Genomic DNA, 21,598 nt, shown 5'->3' with positions numbered 1-21,598 from the left:
CGAGCTCCTCACGGCTGGGCTGTCAACGTATCAAATGTGAATTCAAATACATGCAAAAAAAAAAAAAAAGCTAGGTTAAAATGCAGGCAGGTTCGATTTCATTAACGTCAACGGATCGTGATCGCATTCGATTTTACATGGAGGTGTTGCCGGTCAGCTCACGACGATCACACGCAGAATCAATATTCCCTGGGTCAATTTGGAGCAAATCTGTACTGTATCGCCTATGGAAGAGCGCAATGAATTTGAATCTGGGAACGCATTGCCGATATATCTCTAACCGTAGCTGTATGAGATCGGGTAGACAAGATTGAACTAATCAGAAGCCTTGCCTGGTGCCACGCCATGGCGTGTCTGCTTGAGTAAATTGTTTCGTTGGAAACTTCCCAATCAAGCGACCTAATCATTATGCTAGTGAATCCAAATCAACGCTGGAGTAGGATAGAATGTGCCAATTCTGCAATGCGAACGAAACTATGCTGACATATAATCTATTTATCCGTTAAAGCCGAAGCACGAGTCGCGAAGATGGCTCAAACTTCAACTTAGTGAATTACTAATAGAATGACACTATCCCGTCGATTACTGGGCTGAAACTTATCCGGCCTAAATTCTACTACCCTTACCAAGAAGAGCATAGAATACAGTAGGGTTCGTCAGTACTATCCGCATCGCCGAAGTTGACTCTGACGATCGTATGCAGGATATAACGGGATTAAGGGAGCTGACGTCATGGAAGCGTCGAATAGTCAGACCTAGACTAGGAGATCCCACTGACGCGCCCACACGGACTGACCCAGTATTACGTGATCTAGTATATGATGATGCTATTATGTTACAAAAGGCTCTTGAAGGCGCCTTTGATATGTTACGATCCCAAGTAGTCAGGACGAAGTTTGTGGACAATGCCGGGACTCGCACAGATTCTCTCTCGGCCAACGGCCAAACCATATCGCACCCGCGATCTGGAGAAGAGTGATAAACCATACTTGAACGAAAAGGGACATGTTGACTTCGCTCTCGATGACATCGAGAATCCCCACAACTGGTCTACGGCTCGAAGATGGTATGTCACGTTTGCTTCTGTGATGTTGGTCGTGAACGCGACATTCGCATCGTCAGCTCCTTCAGGATGCTTTCCCGTGAGTTCAGACACAGCCACAACCCGCCCAGGGTCTCTGGCAGACGAGGGTCATGATATTAATGCTTGCTTTTCAGAGCATTGCGGAGGAGTTCGGGATATCCGAAGAAGCCGCCGGACTTACAATCACCCTCTTTCTGCTTGGCTACTGTGCCGGGCCATTATTCTTCGCTCCATTGTCTGAGGTAAGACTAGAACGTTGATAATGGTAGATAAGTTGTTGACTCGTATAAGTTCTTTGGCCGACGTTGGATCTTTTACATAACGTTTTTCGTATATATCGCTTTCAATTTCCTATGCGCCTTCGCCCCGAACTTCGGCAGCCTGCTTGTTGGTCGGTTTCTGACAGGCACCGCTGTCAGTGCACCTCTCAGCAATGCCCCAGGTGTTCTTGCCGATCTTTGGGGGCCTGTTGAGCGTGGAAATGCGATGGCCGTTTTCTCGATGATGGTCTGGGTAGGACCTGCTCTTGGCCCGGTCGTAAGTAAACCGTCGGCCCTTAGCATTTTTCTCATTACTAACCAACTGCTGACTGACGTTTATCAAGGTTGCGGGCTTCTTGGAACTAACCAAGAATTGGCGGTGGAGTTTCTACGTTCTTTTGTGGCTGGCTGGCGGCACTTCAATCATCATGTTTACCATCCCAGAAACATTCGGACCAGCGATCCTCGTCCAAAGGGCCAAACGCATCAGGAAGTCCAAGATCCCCGGTTATGAGAATATCAAAGCTCCCGTCGAAGATAATGACCGCTCGCTTGCATCCTTGTACAAGATAGCATTGACTCGACCTTGGATTATCCTGTTTGATCCCATCTCATTCCTAATCGCCGTATACATGTCAATCGTCTACACACTCTTATACATGCTGTTCTCGATATATCCCATTGTTTTCCAGCAAAAACGGGGATGGAATGCTGGAGTTGGAGAGCTGCCCTTGATCGGCACCGGTGAGATACATGGCTAAACAGTCTCCACGGTTTGACAGGTGCTAACCGGTTTGTTGCAGTCATCGGAGCGGTTATCGGAGCGGCAATTGTCGTGATGGACTCAAAACACAAGGCAAAGAAGCTTCAGAACGGTCAAGAACTCACACCAGAAGACCGCTTGCCACTTGCTATGATCGGCGGTGTGGGATTTGCGGTTACGATGTTCTGGTTCGCATGGACCGCGGAGTACAAGTAAGTTGATAGATGTGTAAAGCGCCTCGTACCAAAACCTACTGACTTTTTACGTAGCTCTATCCACTGGATAGTTCCAACGATTGCTGGCGTATTCCTGGCAACTTCATTGATGCTCATATTCGTTGGCTTCTTGAACTATCTCGTCGACGCTTACCTCATGTATGCAGCCTCGGCAATCGCAGCGAACACCGTGGCACGTTCTGCCTGTGGTGCTTCTGCGCCTCTTTTCACGGGCTACATGTTCGACGCTCTTGGCGTCGGCGGAGGAGGCTCTCTTATTGGCGGTGTAGCTACGCTCTTGGCCGTCATTCCCTTCGCGTTCTACAAGTATGGTGCAGGGATCCGCCGTCGCTCTAAGTTTGCTCCGACACAGGACTCACACGACAACAACAATGATGATGAAGAGCAACAGCGTCGCAGCCCGCGAGACTCCGCAACCAGGGTATCATCGGAGTCGTCCTCCTCTCATACGACGGCTATAGGAGACGAACCACAGCCGAGAGAAAAGCGCAGGGCGAGTGTTGATGGTGTGCAGAACACCTTGGGCGAACAGCGTGGGGAGAATAATCGGTCCGGAGAAGAAGTTAGTCAGTATGATTAGAGTAGTATCTTTGAATGTGAGGCCTTACCTACATAATTGGTAACTTCATTCCAACGGTCGGGTGTAATAAATTTGCTTTCGAAAAAGAAAAGACCACATGTTTGCACTTCATTCACTGCAAAAAATGGTAGAAAACCTTGAACGTGTACGCAAAGAAAGTATTATGATTTCGTTGGTAAATATCACAGGCAAAACGTCCATTGTAATTCCCCTCGAGAACAGATATAAATATTGTTAACGATATATTTAGTCAAAAATCCTTGAAAATATTGACGGCAGACGTGCACTCACGAAAACTGGTGATTACAATTGATTTCGGTACCACTTTCTCGACTATCGCATGTTGGATAAGTTATCCCAATCCGGACTTGAGAAACATTAGTACCACGATGGAGTGGCCAACAGCTCTTTCTTTAGATATGGAACAGCCGGCGGTTCCGATAAATTTACTACGATGAAGAAGAAGGGTTCCATTAGGGTTACTTGATACTAGGTGGCCCAAGCAGCTTCTGCTAGATGAACAAGACCTCCACTCGCACATATAGAATAAATAATCGCCTTGACTCAAGAAACCAGACAACAGCTGCAAAAGCTTAGGGGGGGAAAGACCGTCGATGCTATCGCCGATTATTATACGTTCATGCTAGATTCTAGCTTCTCTGATATTCGAGCATAGCTCACAGGACCTAAGTGAGACCGACACAAAATCAAGGAGCACAAAAGGGTTATTTTATTGAACCTTATCAACTACCTGTAGTCATTAAATTACGCGCTATTAAAATAGACTATGCTCGCAAGCAGGTGAATATTGCTACGAGCGTGGAGGTATCCTAGACCCTGGTTTTCGTGGCCTGAAATCGTTTTCCATAATACCCGAGCCAGAGGCCGTTACCATTGCCCCCTTTCACGCAAAGATGTTCCAGAACCAAGGCGTTAAGGTTCGTGATATCGCACTAGTGGCTGACCTCAAAGGAAAGGCCAGCTGACTACTATCAGATTGAGCACATATTGACGGTATTAAGGCATTATGATAGTAAGGAGACTCGAAGGAACCCCTTTAAGAAATACTAATTACCTTTGAAACAGCATTTCGACCACTATCGACACATACATTAGAGAGCATAGCTAAACAAACATGGTATAGCTCAAGGAATTCTTCCAGGGCGACAGTAACCTCCACCTGTTAGTACTACCCAAATACACGTTGATATTAGGTCGGCAAACTCTATGTTGCCATATTTGTTGACAAGGCTTTCGAGTAGTATCTCAAGAAGCTCGTGAGAAGGGTTCATTGAGAGAGGTCAGTCAGCTGCCGACATCAAGGACGCCTTTATAAACCATCAATCTCAACCAGAAACCGATCAAAGCGCTGTTTTTTAGGGCTGTTGTCAGGGGTTGAGTTCTCATCTAAACCATGTTCACGCTGACAAGCAGAAAATAAGCAGCCCGCCAAAGGCATGTAAATCATACATCCTCACTCTAGTCTTAGCTCGGCCGCGTGACTAGTTCATTTCCTTGTCAGGTTGGGGGATTGGTAGGAACTGGCCCTGACATCAAGGAGACTAGCAAGACTATAATTGTTAAGGAACCCCTACGGATAGAAGAGATGGAGGTCGAAACCAACGAGCGGGGAGAGCCATGCCGTGTTTTCAATTTGGAATAGAACATAAAGGTTGATGGCGTGACAATATCTGTACCTAGTGAGCTACTTGGATAGCAAGGAGGTTGGTGGGCTGAAAACGCCCCAGGTATGAGACGTCGGAAACCCCTTTAATTGGACTGGCCAGGGTTATTTGGATATTCAAGACACCTACATGCACGGTAACCGAATGTAGCACTGAACTGGACGGTATTGGCTTTAATTGTGTTGGTTCTGCTGTGTTGACGAGTGCCGGGTTGGCCGAGTTTCTTGCTTTTCTTGGCGAATGTGGATTTTGACTTTGTAGAAAACAATAATAACCCGGGATTTGCCTAAGGTTGGTTCACTCGCACTTCACCAACACACCAAATTACTGATGTCTGAACCACAACTTTGCTTTAGACTAGTCTAGTTTCTATTGTGATTGTAATCTCGTGTAGAGCATAAATCGTTCCCTGATATATCAATTATAGAATTTGCATATGGAACAAAACAATATCCAGAAGTGAGAGTGTTGGCTGTACAAGGGGGACCAGGCAAGTTTCCAGTTTCCAGTGGGGGTGTACTGTGTGGTAACTACCTAGACAGCGTCAAATTGCCCGCTCTGTTCCTACAGGGCAAAGCACCTACAATACAGGATACCTACAGCAACTTAAACTAGACTATTCACGGAGCAGACGCTCTCCACAACCTGCCTGCCGACATGTGTTAGGACTGTGGGGGACTACGCGTAAGGATGCATCGGGTGTGGGGTGGTGCTCCACAAACAGCCAGCCCAAAAGCCTGGACTCTGGGGTGATGCCAACAATAATAGCTTTGGCGATCCTTTTACAGTATTGGCGCTTTAAAAAAACATCAGCTGGCGGATAGAAGCCATACTCTCCTGGGGCTACGCAGGTCGTTCAGGTTCTCATGCGCTCAACGATGAATCGAAGCGTCCTGCCGAGGCGGGAGTGGCTTTCCAAGACAGCAAACAAGCTCCAACAAGCAACGGCCCTTCAAAGGATTCGGTCGCCAAGCTCACTAAGTTTTCTGGCGTACATAGCTAATGGTGCTTATGCGCGCCACCATCCACGGCATCAGTCATGAGCAATTCTCACCCTGGCAAGTAGGACGGGGACAAACGACGAAAGCGGAGAGCATCCGACGAGGACTTTCGGCAGTCTGTCTTTGAGACAAAACGCTTCCCTCATCGACTTTTCTGATGCGCCGACATGTTCGAGCATCATGAAAATGAGGTACGGCGGGATGGCTCAGCGTCGGCTCGCTGAGGAGTTTAGTGCAGCCTCATATCCCAGTGAACCCAAAGTCGCACGCATATTCAGCCAGGTATATGTGCTTGTACACTGGTAAGTAGTTCCGATGGCGTCTGCAAGCCATGTGAGCATGAGTCTAATATTTGAAGCAGCCTGCCCTCTCACTTTTCATCTTCTGCGAATCATGGACTCAGAAGCGAGACTATCAGCCGATTATTTCATGCAGTGATCCAGTTGCCAAGTGTCTTGGTATTGTGTGACTGGAGAGCCAAGCTCAGCCAAGAAACACCACGACTAGGGAAGCGTTTCAATACAAGCTCCATAAACCAAACTTGCCAAACTTCCCCGCGCCAACTTAGGGTATGGGGTAGGCGTCTGCGGGGGAGACGTTGGAGATCGCTTTTCAGAAAACGGTCAGCTTCGACGGCACACCCGACCTCCAGACGGGGGAACTCGAACTATAAGCCGTTCTCTGCAAGGGCGGTCAGCACCGAGTATAAGAAGGGAGGTTCAGCCGCACGACTTTCTTCGTGCCATGCATGAGACACACTCACAGCCTTCGCCATCTTCGCCATCACTACCGAAACTGAAAGTCGTCAGCGTCGGGATCTTCTTCAGTCATGGCTACCCAGAATGAGCCAGCGGACCCTCTTGCGAAGGGCACTCGCGCGACAGCGAAACAAGCCTGGAGTGATTTGTTCAAATGGAAGCAGAGGGTCGTTGTCACCAATGACCTCGGCGAGACTCATACAGAATGGCAAGCACCGCCTCCTTTGAGGAACCCAATCTCGTTGTTCAGGCTGCTGAGCGCAAAGGACTGGTTATACTTCCTTGTTGGCCTCTTTGCTTGGACAGCTGATGCCTTTGACTTCCATGCCCTTTCCATCCAACAAACCAAGCTGGCGTCCTACTATAGCCGATCGAAAACAGAGATTAGTACCGCCATCACCCTGACACTGCTTCTCCGGTCTGTCGGCGCGGCCATTTTTGGTCTTCTGGGGGACCGCTTTGGTAGAAAATGGCCAATGGTTGGCAACATGATCATTTTGGGTAAGGAGACATAGATAATAATGAGAGATACCGTACTGACGCAGCTTCAGGATTGCTACAGATCGCCACGATCTACAGCGCCACATTTGAGCAGTTCCTTGCTGTTCGATCCCTTTTTGGCCTCTTCATGGGTGGTGTATACGGCAACGCAGTCGCCATGGCCCTTGAGAACTGCGCTCTCGAAGCCCGAGGCTTGATGAGCGGTATCATGCAGCAAGGTTATTCTCTCGGCTACGTCCTCGCGGCCTGTGCCAATCTCGGTGTCGGTGGTGCGACCGAAAGCTGGAAGACTGTGTTCTGGATCGCTGCAGGTCTTTCCATCGCTGCTGGTTTCGCCAGATGCCTCTTCCCCGAATCCAAGCAGTTCATCGAATCCAAGAAGGCCGGACACCACATCACTGCTTCCGACTTCTGGAAAGAGACACAGTCTATGCTTGCGAATGAATGGCGCATGTGTATCTACTGCATCATCCTCATGACCTGGTTCAACTTTTACTCGCACACCAGCCAGGACAGCTACACCACTTTCATGATTGAGCAGAAGGAACTGAATAATGCCGCAGCTAGTCGTGCCAGTATCTGGATGAAAGTCGGCGCTTGCGTTGGCGGTACCATAATTGGTGAGATCCCACACTCGTTGAACTCTTGTATTTCTCTCTGCTAACTCCTAATTCACAGGGTACTTCTCCCAATTCGTCGGCCGTCGTCGCGCCATCGTCGGCGCTGCACTCATGAGTTGCCTCCTCATTCCCGCTTGGATCCTCCCCGAAGGCGAGCAATCCCTCTCCGCCTCCGGCTTCTTCATGCAGTTCTTCGTCCAAGGTGCATGGGGTGTCATTCCCATCCATCTCAACGAGCTCTCGCCTCCCGCCTACCGATCCAGTTTCCCCGGTATCACGTACCAACTCGGCAACATGATCTCGAGTCCGTCCGCCCAGATCGTCAATGCCATTTCCGAGTCGCATTTTGTCAGAAGTAGATCCGGCAAGCTTGCTGAAGCCTACGGCCCAACCATGGGTATCGCCACCGTCATCATCGCTCTGGGCATCGTGGTCACCGTCTCTTTCGGTCCGGAGAAGAAGGGCAGACACTTTGAGCACGCTGGGCCTGCGGGTGCGAATGTCGGCCACGGGAAAGATCTGGAGAAGGCTGTGGATGTGATTTCGATCGCAGATGATCAGAAGCATGAGCCGGTCGCTGAGAATATTGAGAAGAAGGAGACCAACTAGTAGCTTGGCATTATACTTGCCGTCATCCGGCGATACCAGCCTTCGTCGTTAAGCACTGTTCAAGTTCGAGCTTAGTTCTGTTACGTAGATAGGGGAATCCAGTGGGACAATATTCGCCATCTTGATCAGGCTTAATTCTATCGCAGACGTTCAACTTCAAAGGCCTATATCTAAACAACTAATTTGGTCGGGCCAATATTTCGATCCCGATCCTATCCTCCGCCATGTTAAAGACATCTTAAACGCCTGTAGGTTGATATTGACCAATCACAATGCCGTGTGAGACTGCAGTTCCAGTCATATACATGCCATCGAAATTGAACGTCCACTCATAGTCCAACTCGAGACGTTTTCTGGCGGCCATTCATCTTTCGGATGGGCAGTTTCTTAACCGGAATTGGAAGCTTGATAGTGATACATCCAAGTTGACGAATGCCTGGCTTATCTGCACGGTACTGCCTAAGACGCTTGACTAGATCCCCAATGTAATCATGGACAGGATACTCGCAGAACCAGTCGTCTTTGGTGTCCATAGGAGGAAGGACCGTGAAAGTATGGTTCTGTGGTTGGGTGCTGATCACTTGGTCCCTGATGCAAATCCAAACCAACATGTCAGGAACCATTTTCTGGTACCATGCGTCATTTATTTCTGCACTCGCTACTTCCTCTGCCGTGTGTTCTGTCGAAGGCAGCTCAAATTGGCCAAGGCTAGGTCCCTTCTTGTTTTACGGTGCGATAGCACATCCTGGACTTTGCACGCTTTCATGACAGTATTTAGCGCGCCACCCTCGCCAACTGCCTTTCTTCTGTTCTCTGTCAGTACTGGCAAAGCACTGGTTGATATTTGCGGAGTGACTCACGGCTCATTGCCAAGTCCCTTGATGACCGTAACTCCTGAGAAAGCGGCAACAACCTTCTTGTGAAGCCATACACTGCATCCGAGACCACTCACGAGAAAGATATAGGTTGCAGATCTTCCGGTCTCCTGTTGAATGGCCCGAAGCTGCTTCGTCACGAGCTTAAAAGTGCCGAAAATTACGACATCGATGCACTTTTCGATCTGTCATCTGCTGAGGGAGATGCTTTAGTCGCCGATGCAGTAATCGTATCGCTCTTGGGTCCCATCAAAGTTGCGCTTCAAGTTATGGTCCCAACCGGTGTGAAAGTTGCTCTCTCTGTCGCGTGGGTCAATATTCTCCCAGACTCGAGCACCAACCTGACCCTTCACCAGGTTTCGAAATGCTTCATCGGCCGGGACGCCACCAATAACAGCCCCTACGAGTATTAGTACACTGTTTTACTACCTTCCAGCAGAATACCAACCATCTCCTTGAACACATTCCTCCAATTTCGCGACTGCCCGCCCTTTCGGTCCACTACATTCCTTGACAAGATATGTTATCAAGTCCTGAGGCACGAAAATAGGTTAGTGAGAGTGTAAAATCTGACGCTGCAATGAGAATTACTAATGTACCACCACCACCATCATAGAGGATGATTAATTCGCCCTTCTTGACGTGTAGGTGTTGAAATCAATGGGCTTGGATTTATTTTAATGATTGCAGCATGCGGTTCGGTCATTATTGAGGAAGTAACAGCGCCATAGACACGGTTGTTTAGAATACCGGCTTGAGCTGCCGCGGAGCGCCACCGCTCACAGGCTCTGTCGTTCCAAATAGCAGGTACAGTGAAGGTTACATGCAAGAAGCAGTCATCAACAGCAGCTTCTGTCTCGCATTCAACGATCTTTTCCAGCACGTATGAGAAAAAGTAACGCACTCCCTCATGTTAGGCTGTCTGTCGCGACTACCCAATGGGTATGATTGCCTAATAAATACTTACGAAAATCGGCCATGACGGTCATTGGACTTCTGCCTAGTCGCATAAGCTGCACTATTGCAGAATTTATCGAGTCGTTGTCTTGCAACCACAGTGGAAGGTCGTTCTTATCTAGCATGAGGAGCTTGATGAAAGGTACTCGTGTAGCGCCTTCTGGTATCATGTATCCCCATGTCGTGCTTTCAGAGCCATAGTCGATGAGTGTCGGCACTTTCATCTGGTTTCGGTCGTTATATTTGAGTGCTGGCCAGTCGTCTATGGTTCGGATGTCCCTTGCCTCTGAGTTTCCAGAGTCAAAGCCAATCCAGTAGGACGCAGCAGTGGAAGTGGTTCCAATGTCGATACTGACCACCAATATTCTATGCGACACACCATCATGTGCCATTTTGCTCGTGTAAATATTTGGGCGCAAGCAGTGGCAGTGTCAGGTGGCAGTTTATGAAGATTATGAGGTAGGTAGGAATTGATGGGCAGGAAGTAGGATAAACCGCCCAGTCTGTTTAATTAAATAGAGGAATTAGCAAGTGTACAAGGTCATTATGACACTTGTTTCAGTAGTTTACGCAAGCATGTATGGATGTTACAACTAATTTTTGATGGGGCACTCTTACCCTAGTTTAGGATAAAGTAGAAAATACATTTATACCATACAATGCCTAATTCATGCGGACTTTGTGAGCTTCTGAGTTGACATCTTGTTTTGGCCCAATTCTTGGGCTGAGAATTACAAGGGGTATTTGGTAATGCCCGCCAAAATTGGAAGTCACCCTTGAAAGGGAGCTTTTTCGAAAGGGGGCTTTTTCGAAAGTAACCCATAAATGCTTTCCTGAATCAATTAGCATAAAATTTTGTGTTTGTTTTCACTACGCTTTGTTTCGAGATCACAATTTCGTTTCGACCTGTGATACCTACTCACAATTCAGTTCAGAAATCACAATTTCAGTTCTCTCGACAATCATTCCATATAGCTACAATGACTTCTACCAGTATTGATGATACTACAGGCAACTGTGGTATCTCTGGTTACACACCAGACTTCTCAGGGCCTGAAGAGAATTTTCGACAGTTGTGACGCTAATCCAATAGTACAATATAAAGATAAGCTCCTAAAGATTAGCGTAAACACCGAAATAACTGGCGACTATATGTCTGCAGCTCAAGCGCATCTACCTGGCGGGGGACTTGCTGAGGTTGGATACCACGCGCGCCGCAACCAATACTCTTGAGCCCAGCTTTGAGGAGCTGAGATCTACTTTAGACACATTATACGGCAATTTGGCATCGCAGATCCAACATTTGGAGATGTATTTTCGAATAAACTTCCAGGCCATTGCGTGTTGCCAAAGGAACGCTGGGCTTGAAACCACAAGCGCACAGCAAGCTACTCAGACGGGACCAGCTGCAAGGTACGCCGAACTCGAGTCTGCTTTTGCTGAGGAACATCGCAGAAGTACCAAATACCAAGAAGAAGCTCTAGCGGCGATTGACAAGCTGAGAAGCTACAAGCGCAGAGCTAATTCCCAAGTTCTACGCAACGAGTTCGTCAAACAGTTCAAGTCACTAGATGAACAGATCGACATTGTATATTCAAAATTGCACAGTGCACTGTACTACGCAACAACAAAGAATCATCATGTGTTTTTATTTATTTATTTATTTATATATATATTTTAGCAAGATAAACCCTGAATTTAATGGGTACCTCAAGAGCCATACAAACAAAGCGTTGTTCATTAAAGGTGCAATTTGGCACAAGCTCATGGACCGAATTTTGCGCCATCCATGCATCGTTTTCCAGAACACTTTAGGGAAAGTGATGTATCAGGTCCAAGTCGATTTTATGGGCTTAGGTTGATTTGTAAGTGCGATGATAATATGGGACTTCAACTTAAGTGCTGGTTGTGGCAGTTGGTTTTGACATTCCGCTGACCACCCCCACGGTCGCAGGTCCACATATTGCCACCGATTCGGCATACCGCTTGAAAGAGTACCACGTATGGCGCACAATGACCGGTGAACTTCTCAGAAATGCTTATTCTCAGGCTTTGTTTGATGCGACCGAATCGACGTCCGCTCTACATGACGACTTACTCAATGAGTTCCTTGAATTCTTCGGCAAACACTCCAACAGCATTAGTAATATCAGCAACCTGAAGGCAGGCTTTGATCTGACCATACGCAACGCTGAGGAACTTGCCTCCATACTTGTTTGTAGTCGGGACTATTTTGTGCTTTGCATGCCTACAGAATAACTTTTGGTAGATGCGCCATCTCACATTGAGCTGGAACATGTGCACCCAAAAGACTTTCCTTTGGAATACTTCCGGGATCTGGACGAAAAAATGGACAAGGGACAACGGAAAGACTTGGAGAAGTACGACAAGGACTCACTCCGGAAAGAGTACTATGGTCACAAGCTTGATGTGTGGGGCATTCGCTGTGACTACTATGGTTTCGGTTTCGACAAGACCATGATGGAAGATATTCATGGTTCCAAGAATGGCACCGTCGAACTTGTTGTCTCTCCTATGATCTTGGGGTACAAAGAGAAAATGGGAGAGTGGATGGAGGCAAAGGTCTTCTACCCCAAGACAACTGGTGCTAGTAAGAACTCACGCCCTTGACTCTGTCGATCGCTCTTTGTTCTTCCATTCATAAAATGTTGTTTCCTGAAGAGTGTGCTGCTATGGCCATACAGAGTCAACGATCAAAAGCGGTTCACTTTGGCAATGCCGAAGCTTGCAGCAAGTCAACAATCGTCCGTAGAGTTCCGCTATTCTAGACTCGGAGATGATGAACCCGGCGTTGAAACAATCCGGTCATCTGGCCTGTTTGTTTCATGGCCCAAAATTACAATATGCGATCTGATCACTTTTTAAAATTCATAGCTTGGCTCACCCCAAATCTTGATTTGCGGTTTTGAGCCAGGATTTGATGTGAACCAAAACAGGAAACTCCGCTTTATTCTAAATGGCGTCTTTTGTCCCTTTGTGCAACTGGTTGTCGTTGTTACAGGCTGAAATTGCTATCTGTAAAAACGAACGAGGATTCAACCTCTGATATAAGTTAGACGTAATCAAAGGCACACAAGATTCCGTCATTTCTTGCACTGACTGTTTAAAGCTTCCTCAATACTAGATTATAAATCAGAATTGGATGTCACGTTTAACAGCTCGCTAGTTGTACCGCTTCAGCATGCTAATACATCCAAAAAGAAAAGTCTCAAAAATGCGAAGATTTCAGACTTGTGTACTTAGTATCGATTTTTGTTGCTAGACCATAGTTGATAAGTGGTATTTCATACATCTCCTAGTGTGTATCATCGGGCTCAGAGTTTATACGATGCTTATGCTTTACACTAGAACCCACATGACAGAAGAAACCCATGCCACTGGTTAATCCGGGTTGGCATATTTGTCCAGAATGTTGAAGTATGATGCTGCATGTTCAAGTTCCTCCTTGGGGGTTTTGACTGTATTCAGTAATTCGCTCTCCGCTGAGGTGGGCCACCCCATTTCCAACTTTCCTGCGAGTCAAAAATTGCTCCAGAACGTAGTCTATAGCAACGCGCGCTTAAAAGGTCAACTGCATCAGTTTCCCGTAACGTCTCATCAGAAACGGGTTACCCACGGAGCTCCCCAGCGTATTCACGATGTCTATTTTAGCAACAAACACGAAAGTTTGTTAACCTACAACAACTTCAACCAATATGTTGTCCCAAAAGGGCAAATATGGTGACCGGTAGACAAGTAGAGGGTACATTTTCCAATTAGTCTCTGGAATGCGTATGACTCTCATGAGCAGGAAATTTCGATTGATTGAACAGATCTGCACCAAGACATTGGAACACTCCAGCTCCGGGGGTCATCCGTGTTAAAGGACCGGCCTCTTTACCAAGACGCTACAGCTTACCAAGCGCAAGAACACACTCTGGAGAGGGTAGTAATAACTGAGAGATGCCCAGATTGATGGTCGTTGCTTTAGGTAGTTAATAACAGCAGTTTACACCTTAGTTCACATGAGTTTGTCCATAAATCCATCCTGCACTGTCAAGTAATATTGGAAAGCATTACAATGAGAATCCTCAACTTTTATAGAGCTATCGTGTTGTTTGTTTGACCCTGAGAGCTTGATTACTAACATAGCGCGTCGGTAATGCAATAAACTCATTCAATCTATCCGGGAATGCAATTGTAGTGACCTACCTCATGCTCTTATTTATCGATTAGTACTATTATGTCCCAAACAAGCCAGAACTTCCTGTATTAGAACGTACCTTGCTTTTAAGGGTTGGTTTAATCATCAAGAACAAGCAAGGATGGTAGTCGTTGGTACCGTTATAGGCAGTAATTTTGGCATCGCATGAAAGGACAGTGACTTGATACTCGCCCTCCGGATGGATCTTCATCTTTTGGGGGGTGACAAAGCTACAGACGATGCTGCAGATCGCTTCCACGGCATGGCGTGAGCAGTGTCAACAACCACTTTCTCGTCACTACATTAAGCTGTGTCATGTTTTCATGTAAAAAGAAAAGAAAAATGCGAAACAGAGAGCTGGGTATACGTAAGAAAGTTTTAGTTCTCCGTTGAGTGCGGGTTAGAATGGACTAGGGTAAAGTATTGAATACTAAAAGAAGAACACTTCTCAGCATTTTATGCCTACTGTAAGGAAATGAATGGCGTGTTTGCCCTGATATTGGAGCGTTACTGAGCTTTAGACTAAGTAAAGTTACTAAAGTTAGCTTAATATGGTGTGCATCGCATTCGTGAGATACCTGTGTTATCTGAAATATCTGTCACGGATTACGTTGGAAGCAATTATGAATACTACCGGACCGGATTACAACGTATTTGAGAAGCACTCACGTAGTCTGGTAAATCACGACTGTCGCTACGTCAAAGACAGTCTCAGTTGCATGGTTGGACTGCCTTGTTTTATCTGTTCATGTGCTGTCCCATGAATATTCCCCCCCCCGAAACCATTTGGCGTGGCATGACGCTTTTAATTCGCTTTCTTTGATTGTTGCGTAATATCTGAGTGTGCGCTCATTATCCCGGAGCCCTGTTAAACTCGAAGAGCCGTCGAAACTTTGAGCGATCCAAGTCCATCGGCGTACTCAATTCTCAATTCCACAAAAAATTCTCGACGTCGAATTCTAGTTTCTCAGCGCCGTACTGATTAGACAAGGCTTTGTCTAGCTTCGTATTTTTGGAGGAGAATCTCGCTCTGCTAACTCCCTTAGCGTGCTAACCGGGTACCCAATGATTACGGTTTGCATGTACGACGAGAAGCATGTTCATGTCACGGTCAGGAGTGTCAAGGTCGTCGTTCAACAGATGGAGGACACCGGAGAGGGAGCTGGTGATGAGGCATACTTGATATGACACTGTACGACGGGTCATTGCTAACCATAGCAACATACCGTCGAAAACGAGTCCAAACCCCAGAATTTGGTCAACTTCGAGTACTTCGAAAAGAAATGTAAGAAGCACTATGTGGCTGAGTTCTGGTACATGCTCGGAATATACTGGAAGAAGCTGGACACCTCCACTAGCAACCAAAAATATCTACGTATGGGTATACTTCGACATGCTGCACCGTATCTGCATTGGCGTGACCTGACGAAGAGCTCTTGACCTTCGTATTGCCAGAAAAGGCATTGATACTGTACTTGCCTTCGAGGTCAATTCCTATCTTCTTGGTAGCGCGTCTGGTCGGGGTTGCATGATAGTCAGCTATGGTTGTGTTTCTTGGTGGGTTGGTTGGGGATGGCGTTGATGCCCGGGTTGGATATAAAGGTGTGACGCAGTTTCAAGAAGTTAAAACAGCGGATTGTGACTGCAAGTGTGCTTGGTGAGATTATATGCGCTGAATGTTCGAATGTGTCAAGTTAATTAAAAAAGCTCACCTGTCTGCCTTTGGCTAATATTCATTGTAGACGTACCTCCTTGATTTTGTACAAGACCAATTTGTGCCTGTCGTGCTCCCAAATCCTTCAGCTCAACTAGTCGTCATGAGGCAGAACAGCAGACGCCGTTTGACCGCAACTCATTTCGTAGCAGCAACACCGAGCAGAAAAATGTCGCACGAGATACGCATAGTCAATTGTTGCAGTAGCATGAAGTAAGCTATCTCGCTCGTTTCATCTTAAGTCTATTCTCTATAGTACAGGAGTATAACGACGAGCGATGCAATAATTTACATGCATTGTTCGACCCAATTATCGATCCAAGTATCAGGCAGGGTGTTACCAGTCGGGGCCAGTCGGGCTGACCGTAACAAGAATGAATATCCCGAATCCACGTCTAGTCTTCGCCCATTTCGTTCTCCGTGTCATACTCAAAGTCCTGAGGAGCTTCTGCCTCCTCATCATCCTCGCCATCTTCGTCGACAGCCGTCAAGACACCTGCGGCGGCGGCAGCACCACCTGATAACGGAATGTTCACGCCAAGCTGTCGGAGAAGAGACTCCTCGATTCCTCCAACTTCGCGTCTGCCACCACGACCGGCACCAGCTCCAGAGGCACCGCCAGCGTTGGGTACGGGTGCCTTGTCAGTAGAAACCTTCTTCAGCTTCTCCTCAATCAACTCCTTCTTCTCATTAGGTTCCTTATCGTGTACCAGAATAGGACCCCCGGTTGGCAAGGGACCAGGTCGGTCAAGCTTGACGGGCCAGTATCTGCCTTTGATAGGACTGATGTACTTGAGCTGGCCAGGGAGAACACGAGACATGTTGTCAATATCGTATCCGGGTTTCTCTCTCTGCTCCTTTTTCTTAGTTTCGGTAGTAGGTGAAGACTCTTTGTCCGTCACGGCCTCTCCATCCTTCTTGGCGTCTTCGGGCTTCTTAGATTCATCGATATCCATCTTGTCACCACCAGCACTTGGCTTAGAGATAGTGGGCGTAGACTCAATGTCCATACTCTCGCGGCGTTGAGCACGCTCCTTCTTTTGTGCGCGACGCTTGGCTTGTGCGGTGGTGGAGAGAACAGCAGTGGCGATAACAGCAGGGCCTTCCTCAACCTTAGCCTCTTGCTCAGGTGGGTAGTCGAACAAGCTGGGCTTGGTGGAGCAGTGGAACTTGGCATCGACGAGGTCCAGGTCGTGATCAAGTGCAATGATGGAGGTTGGGCTGAAGGCAAGCGACAGGAAGTGGGTGAAGGGGAACCAGTACCAGTATTGAGTGAAGACGGCCATACCAACAATACCAGCCATGTTGAGGTTCCCGGTCTGGGTTTGCAGACCGATGGTGCAGTTGCGGCCACCGGCGTCGATGATTCCCAAGGCGAGAGCAGCACCAAACTTGGTCATGGCGTCCTCGTGGCGATCACCAACCACCTTCTTCAGGGTCTTGCGGATTGAGGCAACCTTGGGGTTCATGACCTCATTTTGCTGGATCATGATCATGGCAAGGGAGATCAAGGCACCTTGACGAACGAAATCGGTAGGGTCCTTCATCATGGGCTCCAGGAGATCAATGGCCTCATCCAGACCAGTGCCAGCGCAGGAGATACCAAGAGCCATGGCGGAACCATAACGGACGTGAGGGTTGTAAGATTCAGAGAGCAGCTCGACCATGCGAGGGACGCTGCCAGGCTTGCGGAAGAGGATGAAACCTAAACTCATGACAGCGATTCGGCGGACATCGTCATTGACATCACTCACGGCGGTGTGCAACAGCTTGCGGATGGCCTTGTTGCTGCCGGTACCACAGTAGGCCATGGCGACAGTCATGATACCTCCGTAACGCAGAGTAGGGTCAGGATCGTTGAGAAGACCCTCGATCATCACATCTGCACCCTCTTGGCGGCCGTACATGATCAGTGACATGCCAAGAGCCAAACCGCGAACACTCTTCTCGTGAGTAGTCTCATGGGCATATGTGACCATGTCCTCCAAAGCCCTAACGTTACCAGTACCGAGCATGATAAGACCCATGGCCAGGCCGACAGCCTCACCATTGAGCGCGGAGTCGGCAAACAGGACATTCTTGAGGCTGTCAAAGATCTCTTCGTTGCCAGTCGCCATACCAGCGATACCAAGACCGAGAGCGCCACCGTGCTGGATAACTTCCTCTTCGGCAGCCGCAAATTGCGTCTTCAGATAGTCGAGCGCGTCGGCGCCGTGGTTGGCATGGATGAGACCGTAGGCATAGAGAGCACCACCTTGAGAATAGACGGAGCCACCACTGATACCACCTGAGCCTCTGGGGAGGTATGGCTCCAAGAGCTTCCTGGATTGCGAAAGGTTTCCGCGGTGAATGACGCCAAGAGCAGCGGTGGCAGTAAACTTGGACCAGTTGACGGCCTTGCCGAGCCACTCCAGGTTGTCGCGGAAGAACTTGTCATTTGTCGTGCCCTGATTCATGAAAGCATTGCAGAAGGTGACAGCCGTGTGGAAAATAGAGTTCCGACCCTCGAGGCTGTCGCGGACCTTGTTGAGGACGCTGAGGTCTGTCCGGTTGTTGCGGTAGAGAAACTCGAGGTTGAGCTTGATGGTCTTGGTGCCGTTGAGGATGGCGCGGATGTTCTTCCAGGCCTTGCTGTCCTTATCATCCGAGTCTTCGGCGTTGCTCTCGTCCTTGTTGTCGAGAAGAGAGGTGCTCTCGGTGGCCTCCTCATCCGAGCTTCCCTCACCAGCCCTGTCGGCCTTGGGTTCGCCAGAGGGCAGTTGCTCCTTGACCTTGCCAAGGAACTCTTGGGTTCCGTTGTCGTACAAGTCAAAGGCGAACTGGTAGGCGATGGCGATATCGTGGTTCTCGCCAGACTTGACCAGCGTCTGGATGACGTCCTTGGCGTGCTCGTCCTTGTTGAGGTATACGATACACTTGGCAATGGAAAAGTAATCTGGCTCCGTGACGTTGGAAAGGATGTCGAGGACGAGTTGAAGAATCTCGTCGCGGAAGGCGCGCTCCTGGACGACATCGAGGCAGATGCTGAGGCAGTACTCCATGAGCTCCTCGGCAACACCTGGGCCGTCCTCGGTGGACTTGTTCTTGTCGGCGCCGGCTTCCTTGATGACCCTGGCGACAACATCCAATCTCTTGGCCTCGACGGCAATGCCCACCACCTGCTTGTAACGGCCGTCCCTCAGACAGTTGGCATATAGTCGCTCGATGACATTGTCGATGGCACGGCGGGTGTCAAGCTCACTGTGGGTGAGAGCAATGGAGGATGATCGGTGCTGCTTCCTGGGAGCCTCGAAAGAGGGCTCGATGATGGTGTTGTCGGTGGATGCTCTCGAAAGAAGCGACTTGGAGGGCAGCGTGGACTGGGAGAAGGGCGTGGTGGGGGAAACGAGCGCGGCGGCGTTGGTGTCGTTGCCAAAAGCAGTGGCCAGAGCGGGCAGGGACTTGTCCTCCTTATCCTTCTGAGACAGGACGGTGTGGTTCTCGTTCTTGGCGGCAATGTAGTGGTCGACGCACTTGGAGATGATGGTCTCCTCGAATTCGCCGGGGTTGTTGAGCTTGAACAGGTTGCCAGCAGCCAGGGCAAAGAACATGCTCTCGTCGTAGGCTTGTAGGTGATAGTAGACCTTGGAGAGGACCAGGGCGGCTAGCTTGCGCTCGGGGAAGGATTCATCCTCGTAGAGAGCTTCGATCTGGCCAAGGGCGCCGGCGACTTCGATCCAAACTGTATCGATGTCATCGTTGAGGGTTTGCAGGGCGAAGACCTTGAGTTCGGGCTCCTCGTCAGCGAGGAAGCCGAGAACGCCACCGGCAGTGACCAAGCCAGGCATCTTGAGCTGAGCTTCGAATGACAGCAGCAGTGTGGAAATGGCTGGACAGGGGAAAAGCGCCGATGTAGAATGATGAGACGCGTTGCGGATGATGGACGGCGGTTTTGAAGAGATGTCGATTACAGTGCTGTAGAGACTGTGCAGTAATCTGTGATGTTGACAAATGAAGCTGTCACAACCAACCCAGCCCTGAGATTGGAGATTGGAGACTGGAGACCGGAGACTGGGACGGAGACTGGCAGCTGCGGACACGGAAGTAACTAGTTAAAGCAAAGGGAAGCAAGCAACACGTCAGTCGCAGCTCTGCCTAAGCATGCAGATGGCCCGTGCGTCTTCCCTGGAGCTGTGCTATGTGCCATGAACTATGAACTATGTGCTGTGTACTATGGGTGGTAGGGGGCAAACGCTCATGGGCTTCCAATGCTCCGGCATTGAATAAATACCATAGCAATGCAGCTAACCCATAATGTGGAACAAGGCCGTACAAGATGGGGACTCTCCAGCATTCCAATCAGATAGAGATCTAGAAATCTGCCGACTTGATACCTTCTCATACAGTACATTGGTGCGTGATCAATCGCACATGTTCTTGGTGGGGCATTGTAGTTCTAATAGTACAGATGACGAGTGTCAAAACACCCGCTCGTCCTTGAAAAAGCTCGATCAATCTTGTTACCTAAATGCCACCTTGAAGCTATGGTTTGTTGAATAACCCTTTACTGCGTGTATGCTCTTCATCATGTGCCGTCCTCCGTATCTCGTTACATTTTCAGTGCTCATCGTGACCGTCACACCAGCTATGACGCTAAGCCCTTTCAGGTGCTAGTGGTAGATCTGCGTCAATCGCAATTCTGCTGGACCAGAATGGCAAAGACCCATCGCCCAAAAAAAAAAAAACCCAGGTCTCCTCTTACTTCAGCCTTGTGGGAAGACTTTCAGTCCAAACATGAGCTTTCTGTTGTTAGCGGCTCTCCAAACGCTACATAACTATTCACTATATTTTCATGGCCATCTCTGCTATCACAGGCTGCTATTAGAACTATTCCTGACCTGGAACCCAACCTTTTTCTTTTTCTTTTCTTTGTCCTTCTTTTCTGAACGTCTCATGGCTGGTTTGGCTCTGAAATCTTGACATAGAGGAGGATTGCACTCGAAGTAGGAAGCTTGGATGGAGGCAGGTATTCAGCTGTCGGGCCGCTATCACAAGGGTACTTTTGGGGTATATCACATCTCCAGCTAAGTACTGTAAGAGCAAGCGCTCATGGCTATTGTGAAGAAAAGCGCGTCTCTCTCTGCCACTGGAAGGAAGACGGAGGAGGAATCATCAGACCGCTAGGTTCCAAAGAATGACAGCCCCAATTATCAGCTTCATCATCTCTCGCATCTGTCTCCTTCCTGGAGTTTTATGTTTAATACATATACATATATGTGCTGTGGCATCAACACACCTCGGTCATCCTCATACCAAGCCGTGCCAATTGACAAGTCTAGCATACTGTAAGGCTCGGTCGCATTATCTCATCACTTTCGATTGCATCCTTCTGCTCCACAACCCCGAGCATTATTGTGTCTCGTCAATTTTATTTGATTGGATTTTCGGGATCCGCAGCCTTTCGCAAACGCGACCCCGTGTGCCATTACCGTATCTCCGTTTTGTGCAGTTGAGCCTCATCAAAACCATTGCCGGCGCCCAAGCCCAAGTCCAAGCTGCACCGTCGAAACATTAAAGTTGAATGCCGGCGGCGCATGTCCGAGTGCATTCCTGCGCGCGCCCAATGTGCAGCTCTTTGGCGCCCCCTTTTCTTTTCACCTTGGCCAATTCCCAGTCGTCACCCGTGCCCTGCCCTCCGTCGCCAACGCATATCCCGTCCGATTGGAGTAGATGAACTTCAGAAGTACATACACACGGCAACCATCTTTAGAG

At 48.5% G+C, this 21,598-nt stretch overlaps 7 protein-coding genes across 7 annotated transcripts; 5 read left to right on the top strand and 2 right to left on the bottom strand.

The window, feature by feature from the left end:
- Positions 1-509: 509 nt before the first annotated feature.
- On the top strand, positions 510-3,014 carry BKA67DRAFT_631990 (major facilitator superfamily domain-containing protein). The gene is made up of 7 exons (XM_046105601.1): positions 510-651; positions 704-1,142; positions 1,219-1,326; positions 1,376-1,621; positions 1,689-2,088; positions 2,148-2,319; positions 2,377-3,014. The coding sequence occupies exons 2-7, from the start codon at positions 906-908 to the stop codon at positions 2,921-2,923; spliced, it is 1,710 nt and encodes a 569-aa protein (XP_045952018.1). The 5' UTR covers positions 510-651; positions 704-905; the 3' UTR covers positions 2,924-3,014.
- Positions 3,015-3,804: 790 nt separating this feature from the next.
- BKA67DRAFT_113938 (uncharacterized protein) lies at positions 3,805-4,440 on the top strand. The gene is made up of 4 exons (XM_046094916.1): positions 3,805-3,861; positions 3,920-3,956; positions 4,010-4,105; positions 4,186-4,440. Exons 1-4 carry the CDS (start codon positions 3,838-3,840, stop codon positions 4,257-4,259), a joined length of 231 nt encoding a protein of 76 aa, XP_045952017.1. The 5' UTR covers positions 3,805-3,837; the 3' UTR covers positions 4,260-4,440.
- Positions 4,441-6,073: 1,633 nt separating this feature from the next.
- Positions 6,074-8,108, top strand: BKA67DRAFT_113817 (general substrate transporter). The gene is made up of 3 exons (XM_046094915.1): positions 6,074-6,868; positions 6,919-7,488; positions 7,547-8,108. Exons 1-3 carry the CDS (start codon positions 6,439-6,441, stop codon positions 8,095-8,097), a joined length of 1,551 nt encoding a protein of 516 aa, XP_045952016.1. The 5' UTR covers positions 6,074-6,438; the 3' UTR covers positions 8,098-8,108.
- A 763-nt stretch (positions 8,109-8,871) lies between these two features.
- On the bottom strand, positions 8,872-10,321 carry BKA67DRAFT_669672 (uncharacterized protein; the record flags this gene model as incomplete). Its single annotated transcript, XM_046108662.1, has 2 exons — positions 8,872-9,372; positions 9,940-10,321. The coding sequence occupies 2 exons, from the start codon at positions 10,319-10,321 to the stop codon at positions 9,182-9,184; spliced, it is 573 nt and encodes a 190-aa protein (XP_045952015.1). The 3' UTR covers positions 8,872-9,181.
- A 917-nt stretch (positions 10,322-11,238) lies between these two features.
- BKA67DRAFT_541717 (uncharacterized protein) lies at positions 11,239-12,560 on the top strand (the record flags this gene model as incomplete). The annotated part of the gene is made up of 5 exons (XM_046100980.1): positions 11,239-11,517; positions 11,615-11,675; positions 11,735-11,794; positions 11,845-12,147; positions 12,199-12,560. The coding sequence occupies 5 exons, from the start codon at positions 11,239-11,241 to the stop codon at positions 12,558-12,560; spliced, it is 1,065 nt and encodes a 354-aa protein (XP_045952014.1).
- A 3,462-nt stretch (positions 12,561-16,022) lies between these two features.
- On the bottom strand, positions 16,023-19,890 carry BKA67DRAFT_585188 (armadillo-type protein). Its single transcript, XM_046104192.1, has one exon. It carries the CDS (start codon positions 19,672-19,674, stop codon positions 16,243-16,245), a length of 3,432 nt encoding a protein of 1,143 aa, XP_045952013.1. The 5' UTR covers positions 19,675-19,890; the 3' UTR covers positions 16,023-16,242.
- A 1,023-nt stretch (positions 19,891-20,913) lies between these two features.
- Positions 20,914-21,497, top strand: BKA67DRAFT_113790 (uncharacterized protein). Its single transcript, XM_046094913.1, has one exon. It carries the CDS (start codon positions 21,021-21,023, stop codon positions 21,399-21,401), a length of 381 nt encoding a protein of 126 aa, XP_045952012.1. The 5' UTR covers positions 20,914-21,020; the 3' UTR covers positions 21,402-21,497.
- The last annotated feature ends 101 nt before the right edge of the window (positions 21,498-21,598 follow it).

This window comes from Truncatella angustata, assembly GCF_020726525.1.
Source record: "Truncatella angustata strain MPI-SDFR-AT-0073 chromosome Unknown BKA67scaffold_11, whole genome shotgun sequence".
In the NCBI taxonomy this organism is placed as follows: domain Eukaryota; kingdom Fungi; phylum Ascomycota; class Sordariomycetes; order Amphisphaeriales; family Sporocadaceae; genus Truncatella; species Truncatella angustata.
Note: the sequence above shows the minus strand (reverse complement) of the source record. Positions and strands in the feature narration are given on the sequence as shown.

Excerpts from the sequence above, each read along its gene's own strand:
- BKA67DRAFT_113817 (XM_046094915.1), top strand. The coding sequence starts at position 6,439 with ATGGCTACCCAGAATGAGCCAGCGGACCCTCTTGCGAAGGGCACTCGC. Across the intron at positions 6,869-6,918 it reads TGGCAACATGATCATTTTGG|GATTGCTACAGATCGCCACG; the intron begins GTAAGGAGACAT and ends ACGCAGCTTCAG. Across the intron at positions 7,489-7,546 it reads CGTTGGCGGTACCATAATTG|GGTACTTCTCCCAATTCGTC; the intron begins GTGAGATCCCAC and ends CCTAATTCACAG.
- BKA67DRAFT_585188 (XM_046104192.1), bottom strand. The coding sequence starts at position 19,674 with ATGCCTGGCTTGGTCACTGCCGGTGGCGTTCTCGGCTTCCTCGCTGAC.
- BKA67DRAFT_631990 (XM_046105601.1), top strand. The coding sequence starts at position 906 with ATGCCGGGACTCGCACAGATTCTCTCTCGGCCAACGGCCAAACCATAT. Across the intron at positions 1,143-1,218 it reads CTCCTTCAGGATGCTTTCCC|AGCATTGCGGAGGAGTTCGG; the intron begins GTGAGTTCAGAC and ends CTTGCTTTTCAG. Across the intron at positions 1,622-1,688 it reads GACCTGCTCTTGGCCCGGTC|GTTGCGGGCTTCTTGGAACT; the intron begins GTAAGTAAACCG and ends ACGTTTATCAAG.
- BKA67DRAFT_113938 (XM_046094916.1), top strand. The coding sequence starts at position 3,838 with ATGTTCCAGAACCAAGGCGTTAAG. Across the intron at positions 3,862-3,919 it reads TCCAGAACCAAGGCGTTAAG|ATTGAGCACATATTGACGGT; the intron begins GTTCGTGATATC and ends GACTACTATCAG. Across the intron at positions 4,106-4,185 it reads GGCGACAGTAACCTCCACCT|TATCTCAAGAAGCTCGTGAG; the intron begins GTTAGTACTACC and ends GCTTTCGAGTAG.
- BKA67DRAFT_113790 (XM_046094913.1), top strand. The coding sequence starts at position 21,021 with ATGACAGCCCCAATTATCAGCTTCATCATCTCTCGCATCTGTCTCCTT.